Genomic DNA, 8364 nt, shown 5'->3' with positions numbered 1-8364 from the left:
AGTTCAGAAGGTCTGGCTGCATGCTGTATAAGGCTGCAAAAGCAACTGGCCTGGCCCTGTCAAGGCAACCACAATCAGGACTCGAAATTCACTAATCGACAGCAGCTTAATTTTTAAGTGGATAATTTTCTATGGCCTGTGAATGATGTTTTAAAAGGTCCCCCACCACCCCCTGCCTCCCATTATAAGGAAGACGTTTAGACGGAGAAAGAGAACTCAGATCTTCGAAAGCTTTCAGCATTTCTCAAATTCCTCTCTGGTACATAAAAACACTTAAAAGAAAATTTCTACGATGCTCTTTCTGTAATATTTCAAAAGAATGTATTTTATTACAATCTACATTTCCGGTTTTCAGATGCTGGTCCACTGCAAGGCTGTGCCTGATTGTGGTTTCGCAGAGGGGGTGCACGCGGGGGTCCTCGGGGGCCTCCCCCAGGCTCTTGCTTTGCCACCAACCTAGGCACCTCTTGCATCCCTAAAGAGTTCAGAATCCAGGTGCTGGGCTCAGCTCAGTCTTTAAAACCTGGCACCCCTTCGTGGGAGAAAGTTGGAGGATAACCCCTTTGGGAGAGAAGCCTCTGGGGGAGATGGAAGTCTCGCTGGAGGTTTGTGTGTGCCGGAGTCGATCTGGCCGTCTGTCGGATGATAGCTCTGTAGGGAGCTGAGGCGTATTTGCTTCAGATGGGATTTGGGACGCCTCATCCAAGCAAACAGCAAGCAGGTGGGCGAGACACTGTCAGGATGAACAAACCACAGAAGATCCAGGCTCCCTCATCTGAGGGAGGATATATTCCAGCTTGGAGAAGGGTCAAGTCTTTTCCCATCACGACAGTTCCACAGAGTTCTGCAGCACCCACACTGGACACAGCAGGGCGAGAGGGCCTGGTCCGGCCTGCCTGCAGCCTTCTGCTTCTGCTGAGGCGGCCGCGGTACAGAGCGCGGCGTGGAGCAGGCAGAGCCGCGGTGGCTGCGCAGGGCTCATCAGCTCAGCAGGTGGAAAGTCTGCAGACACTGGCTGGAGCAGCAGTAAGCTACGAAGCTCACAGCTGTCCTCCTGGAAGGGGCGGGGAGAAAAGGACACCGTGAGTTTCAGACGCAAGCTTCTAGACTCTTTCCACTGGAGAGTCTCATTCGTTGTTAAACTAAAGCTCAGCCAAGTTCCCCAGTGGGGAGAGCACACACTCTCCCCAGGCTAGCCGGGAGGGAGGAATGAACCTTCTGCATATTCCACCTGCCTGTTTACTAGAAGCACAACTGCAAGCACAAGGACTGCACTGGGAGGTCTGCAGAGGCAGAAGGCAGGAAGCAGCTGTCTGGGAACGAGTACATGAGGACAGAGGGGTAAGAGCTTATGATCAGAACTTCATTTAGAGGCAAGAAAATATTCCAGCATCAAGTAGTTAATTTGCAAAGATCTTTGGATACACTAGAAGCCAGCTGTACAATTTAAAGGATGAGCTGTATGAGTAAAACTATTAAAAATAGAGCTGGAAGACAAACAAATAGATAAATTCATAATCAGAGCTAGAAACTTCTAACAACCTACTCCCAGCAACGGGCTCAACTATCAGCAGAATCAGGGAGGGTCCAGAGTTGAACATCACAACGAACCCTGGGTCTGTGGCTGGACAACAGAGCAAAACCAGTTCTTAAGAGCGAACTTCAAGACTATCTACATGTAGTTTTAAAAGAAGGGTTCAAATCAACAGCCCAAACATCCACTAGGAGATCAGAGAACGAAGAGCAATCAGTTCAAAGAAAGTCAAAGTCACCGAGTGTGCTTCTGACCGCAATGGAAACAACTGGAGAACAGCAACAGAAGGCGGTCAGGAATGTTCCTGAACATGCGGAAACGAAAGGACATGCTTCCTTGGTCCTTGGTCGTATCTGACGCTCGGGTCACACTGCTGCACCTCCGGGGCTCTGAAACCGGGTGAGGGAGGACGAGACGCTTTACATCTCTCTGTCTCCTGTAAGTAAAGATTCTGGAAAAGAGCCTCAGTTATGGGGCAGGTAGGCTGTTGGCCCAGAGATTAAGATCCTGTCACCTGTGACTCCCACGTTCCTGCCGCTGCAGACTGCTGAGATAATGACACAGGTAGTGGGGTTCCTGCTATCCACAGGAACATGAGGCTTTCCAGCCCCCAAGTGGGTCCCTGCTGGGGTACCACTGCATGTGTTTGGGGAGAGTCACTGGATGGGAATTCTCACTTTCTGTGCTTCAAGTGGATACAATTTGTTTTAAAGACTTATTTTTATCGGTAAGGCAGATTTACAGACAGAAGGACAGAACACGATCTTCCATCTGCTGGTTCACTCCTCAAGTGTCCTCAATGGCTGAGGTTGAGCTCATCCGAAGCCAGGAGTCAGAGCTTTTTCTGGGTCTCCCACATGGCTGGAGGGTCCCAAGGCCCTGGGCCATCATCCACTTTCCTCCGAGGCCATAAGCATGGAGCTGGATGGGAAGTGGAGCAGCCAGGATACAAACCAGCACCCATGTGGGATCCTGGTACTTGCAAGGGGATGATTTAGCCACTGGGCCACCACACTGGGCCCAAAAGATATACATCGTACAAATATTTTGGGATATAGCTTCAGCATTGCTGAGAGAAATTTATAGCACTAAATGCCTACATTTAGAAAATAAACATCTCAAATCAATAATCTAGGCTTCTGGGGCTGGCAGCGAGGCATGGTAGGTTAAGCTGCCCCTTACCACCCTCCCCCACCTCCGCCACACCTGCCCACAAGGCCAACATCCCATACGAGCACTGGTTTATGTCCTAGCTACTCCACTTCTGATCCCCTCTCTCTGCTAATGTGCCTGGGAAAGCAGCACAAGATGGCCCAGGCATTTGGGCCCTTGCCCCGCAAACAGAGGTCCAGGCTTTTGGCTTTGGTTTGGTCCAGTCGTTTGGGGAATGAACCAGCAGGTGGAAGATCTTTCTTCTCTTCCCTTCTTTGTCTCTCCTTCTTCCTATAACTCTCTCTTTCAAATAAAATCTAAAAAACAAAACAAAAATCCCAATAACCAGTAAAGTGGACAAAGACAAAAGGAGAGAAACTACAGAATTGGAGATGAGGTAGGTGACATCACAACAAAGCTTGTGATCTTTAAAGAGGAATGAGGGGGTAGTATGAACAACTGCACAGATGCATGTCAGACATTTAAAATAGTGTCTTTCATGGTCCCTCAGCAAGGTACTAACAACTCAGAAATGCATAAAAAGGACTTTGCAGTGTGATCTAATTGAAGTTATTCTAGGTATTTTAGAGTCTGGGATAAAGTTTGAGAACCCATGTCATCTGTCATATAAGGATATTGAAGAAAAACCATATGGTCACTTCAGCAGACTCAGAAAAGGCATCTTACAAAACACAAAATTCCATTCTCAGCAAGGTATGCACTGAACTCCTTGTCAATTAGATGGAAAGAACAGGACAAAGCCTCACTGGCACTGTTGCACTCAGCTGTGGAAGGCCAAGGTTTTTTTCTCAGAATGGGAACAAAGAGGTCGAGTCTCACCACTTAGTCAACACAGGACAGGAAGTCCTAATTCCTGCAATAAAGCAAAGCAAAGAAATAAAAGGCACATAGATCGAAAGGAAGAAATAAAACAGCTCCTCTGTAAGATGATATGGCCCAACTGTCCACATAGGAAATCTCAGGAAATCCACAGAGACTCCCAGAACTGGTCAGCCAGTTTAGCAATCTTCCAGCACATGAGGTTAATACACACATACCAAAGACATTTCCATACACTAACGACAAACACGAGGAAACTAAAAATACAACAACATAAGCACTGCAGAAAGAAAGCCGGTTTTTCTCCAGGTCCCTTGAGTCCCAAGGAGCTCCCGGCCAGAACCCCTCGGGAGGAAGCAGAGGATAGCTCATGTGGCCCTGCCAGCTACCACGAGATCCTGGTGAATGGCTCCTGTTTCTGACCTGGTGCAACCCTAGCTATCCTGGGTGTTCGAGGACTGAATCAGTAGATGGATGATCTCTCTCTCTCTCTGTCTCTCTCTAGCTTTGCCTTCCAAATAAATGAAAAAAAAAATACATTTAAAGAGTTATATTTGAGGACCAGTGCAGTGTTGTAACAAGCCAATCCTCCACCAGTGGCTCCAGCATTCCATATGGGCACAGGCTTGAGTCTCCGCTGCTCTACTTCTGATCCCACTTCCAGCGAATGGCCTGGAAAAGACACGGAGTGGGCCCAAGGCCTTAGGCCTCTGCACTCACATGGGAGACCCAGAAGAAACTCGTGGCTCTCAGTTTTGGAGCAGCCCAGCTCTGGCCATCGTGGCCATCTGAGGAATGAACCAGTAGGTGGAAGCTCTCTCTGTCTCTCTCCACCCCTCTGTAACTCTGACTTTAAAGCAAAAATAATATATTTTTAAAAATGTAACCACTTGGATATAAACTTAATAAAACAAGAACCTACAGAAAATCAGATGCTGATGAAAGCAATAAAAGATTCAAATTAAATGAAAAAAAAAATTGTACTCATGAACTAGAACTCATGACAGAGATGTCATTTCTCCACAAAGTGATGTATAGGTTAAATGCAATTCTTATAAAAACATCTCAACAGGAAACTTATACAGGAAGTTTAATACAAAAGTATAGCCTTTACAGCTGCAAGAATCTTGAAAGATGTATAATTCTACTTGATAGTAAGGTCTACAGTATAGTCATCGTAATAAACAAGACAGCTTGGTACAGGCTGACAGAAAAACAGAATGGCTTCATGATTGGTTGTGAGTAAAAACTTCTGGGCACATGAACAGCACTAGCTTGGGTAAAGTTAACCTGGACAAAACTTAAAAATTGGTTTTCAAATGACATTAAGAAAGTAAAAAAATCAAGCATCGCTTTCAATATTTTTTTTTCTTATTTCAGGAGAATACATAAAATTTCAGCTATTATATACTTTGCATTTTTCTAATTTCACACACGCACACACACACAGAATGAGAGCTTCTATCATGTGGTTCACCTCCCCAGTACCTGTGATGGCCAGGCTTGGGCTGTCAGGACCTCAGTCCAGGTACCCTATATGTAGCACGGACCCAACTGCGTAAGGCAATCTCCCATGGTCTGCATGAGCAGGAAGCTCCAATGGGAACTGGGGCAGGCACCAAAGCTGGGCATGCCTACACGGGACCCAACTGAACCATGAGGACAAACAGCTGCCTTTACTTCCAAGTTTTCAAAATTAGAAACTCAGTTCTCTGTGTTCATCTACTCCATGATGTATACATTTGTGAAATACCAAATGAAATGAACTTCAGACACAAAAAGATCTTAAATATCAAGTGCATTTTTGGGGACTAACAATTTTTTTTTTATTTTTTAAGATTTATTTATTTGAAAGGCAGAATCAAAGGCAGAGAGGGAGAAAGAAGCCTTGCATTCATTGGTTCACTCTCCACATAGCTGCAACAACCGGGCAGGGTCTGGCAGAAGCCAGGAGTCTGCAGTTTTATCTGGGTTTCCCATGTGAGTGGCAGTGGCCCAAGCACTTGGATCTGCTGCTGATTTCCAAGGTGCATTAGCAGAGAGCTGGATGGGAAGAGGAGTGGCCAGGCGCTCACACAGGATGCCTGTGTGGCAGTTTAACCTCTATGTCACAACACCAGCCTGCTCCCTATTGGAGATTACTGTTCCATGAAAATCATTCATAGAAAGGCTGCACTTCACATCACAACTGTTGAGACTGGAAACGCAGGGCATCCAGGCAAAAGAGACGACTCCAGGAAGAGGTGGGTTACACGCACAGAAGCTCATTGTTTGCTAGATCACCACGGCCTGCCTCCAAGCTCAAGAGATGGGATGGGTAACCCGGTTGTGTCGTGTTTGTGTGGCAAAGAAATCCAAGGTGCATCTGCTTAGCTGCTTCTGTGAGCCTCATCTAAGAACATTCAGCCTCTGTTTGTGTCTTAGTCACTGGAATCACTAGAAACACCAATACATCAACTGCCTTAAGCATTCATTTGCGTTGGTTAAAGCTGTGATGGTGGAGAACTGTAATAGGAAAATAATCAGTATCATAGACATGAGAGTGAGGAAAAGCTATGGATGAAGCAATGGGCCCTACTGTACAGACAACGCTGCTGACTTCACCAAAGAACTCCAGACAAGACATGTGTTGCACTGAAATCTTTGAGCATATTTACAGGGAAGCAGAAGAAAGAGCATGTCGGCTTGTTTTTCAAATTCAGGAATGCCACAGTTGAGAAAAGAACAAATCACAAAGCTGTTGGCACGTACTGGAGCCCATGAGTATCATTAGAAGTGTGTGTGTGTGTTTCTCTTTTCTCCTGCAAATGTGTTTCCTGATTTAAGAACAAAAAGCGTATCTTTGACTCATGGAGAGATTCAAGCCAAAGAGTAACAAAATTTGTAAGCCACAGCTGCGAAGATGAACTCCCCCGCCTGTGGACACAGTCACTTAGGAAGAATCAGCCATACCGTACTTTATCTGCTTCTTAATATTGATGCTGACAGTGACTATGTCCCACGCAGGAGTCTGTGTGTTGCAGCTGAGGCTGAAATGCCAGGGAGAGACTGGAGGCTATTTCAAAAAAGTTGGTGGAAAATTGAAATAGAAGCTATTAATTTTGGTACAAAAAAAATGAAGTTATGAATAGTTTTTTTCATAATATACATCTTCCAGAACTTTTTGAAGTGCTATTATCTGCATGCATTTCAGTTTTTTTTTTGGGGGGGGGCTGTAAAATGCACATATTTTTAATTCCATTCTCCAAGAGTTTTTTGATGTCTGCTTGTGAATAGAAAAATAATCAGAAATCAGAATCCCCTAGTACTAAGTGTGGCACAAAGCAGATGGCCACTCACCGTCAAGAACAACTTGCTTACATTTCTACAAGATCATCTGACCTGTAGGAAACTTCATGCTGCTTTTCAGAAGGTGCCCATGGCTAGATTTCTGCTGAAATTATAGAAAACCTCCCAAATATGCAAGCAATGCCAGCACCACTGGTCTTACCGGATAGTACAGAACAAATAGCTACAGATGAAGAAACCTGAAACATGGTATAAGGACCAGAGGGCAGAGAGTATTAAAGAAATAACTGCAGGCGAAGGGAGAAGGGCATCCACACTGCTCCCTTGGCCCATGGTGGTTCGGGCGGGCAGGGGGCGCCTTGCCACCTGGTACACCTGTAATCACTCCAGTCTGGAAGACAAGGATCCCAAAAGCAGTGAGTTATGCAAACATAAACAGAGAGATTTCTAAAAGTCGAACAGCACAACACAGTTAAACCGCCTCTCATGCCAATGGTGGGGAGGGCACTTGGTCCTCAGTATGGTGGGGCCCTAAGGAGGCGAGGCCTGGGTCATGGGGGCTCCACCTTCACCAGCACATCCATACCGCTTCCCAGGAAGGGTCAGATCTGGTAGGAGTGCATTCATTCCTGTGAGGGTTTGTTGCTAGGAAGACTGAGCTTAGGGGCCAGTGCTGTGGTAAAGTAGGTAAAACTGCCATATACAATGCCATCAGTCCATACGTGTACCAGTTCATGTCCCAGCTATTCTATTTCCAATCCAGCTGCTTGCTAACAGCCTGGGAAAAGCAGTGGAAGATGGCCAACATGTTTGGGCCCCTGCCAGTCACATGGGAGGCCTGGCTTCAGCCTGGCCCAGCTCTTAGCCCTTGCAGTCATCCGGGGAGTGAACCAGTGGATGAGATATCTCTGCCTCTCTCCCTCTATGTAACTCGTTCAAATAAAATAAAACTCTTAGCAAAATACAGATTTGGAGCTGGACTGCTAGGGTTCAGACCCCAGTTCCTCATCCTGAGGTTCCCCTATAGAATGGGAATGGTGCCGGGGGGGGGCGCGGGGGACAGGAAGAACTGATGTGTGCAATTCCTATGACTAGGTCCAATGCACTCATCTCACTTCCTAGCAGGGTCAGTCTCTTGGCTCTTGAGACCAGAGAGTTCTCTCATTGCCTCCGAGGGCCTGCCAGGACAAAAGCAGAGGTGTCACCCACCACCAATACCCAAAGGCACACTGCAGTACATGTTAGGCCTAATGCCTGATTTGGCAAAGTGGAAAGAATCATGCAGCTCCTGGAAGTTTACGTAAGATCTTCCAAACACCTGTAAGGGTTAACTTCAAAGATGGGCTGTGTTGCCCAGCAGTGTAGGCAAGCGCCAGTCTAGATGATGCTGTGAAGGTATGCATTTTCTAGATGAGGTCAGTATTTAAATCAGTAGGCTCCTCCGCAGTGTGAGCGGTGCCAGCCACTCGCAGGTATTGCGAGCCGAGAAGCAGATGGGGAAGGCCTTCTTTTCCTGATGTGCTCCTCCTGGGTTCCAGCCTGTGTCCTGC

General features: G+C 46.4%; 1 protein-coding gene across 1 annotated transcript in view; it reads right to left on the bottom strand.

Annotated features, from left to right (window-relative positions):
* Positions 1–319: 319 nt before the first annotated feature.
* LRRC28 (leucine rich repeat containing 28) overlaps positions 320–8364 on the bottom strand; it is a 133748-nt gene continuing 125703 nt past the window's right edge. Inside the window, exon 10 of the mRNA XM_040970289.1 lies at positions 320–1054. Coding sequence (XP_040826223.1) covers positions 982–1054 — 73 coding nt within the window. The 3' untranslated portion in view covers positions 320–981. The remainder of the gene's footprint in view (positions 1055–8364) is intronic.

Source organism: Ochotona curzoniae, unplaced genomic scaffold (assembly GCF_017591425.1).
Source record: "Ochotona curzoniae isolate NIBS_2020 unplaced genomic scaffold, NIBS_Ocur_1.0 scaffold_4701, whole genome shotgun sequence".
In the NCBI taxonomy this organism is placed as follows: Eukaryota; Metazoa; Chordata; class Mammalia; order Lagomorpha; family Ochotonidae; genus Ochotona; species Ochotona curzoniae.
Note: the sequence above shows the minus strand (reverse complement) of the source record. Positions and strands in the feature narration are given on the sequence as shown.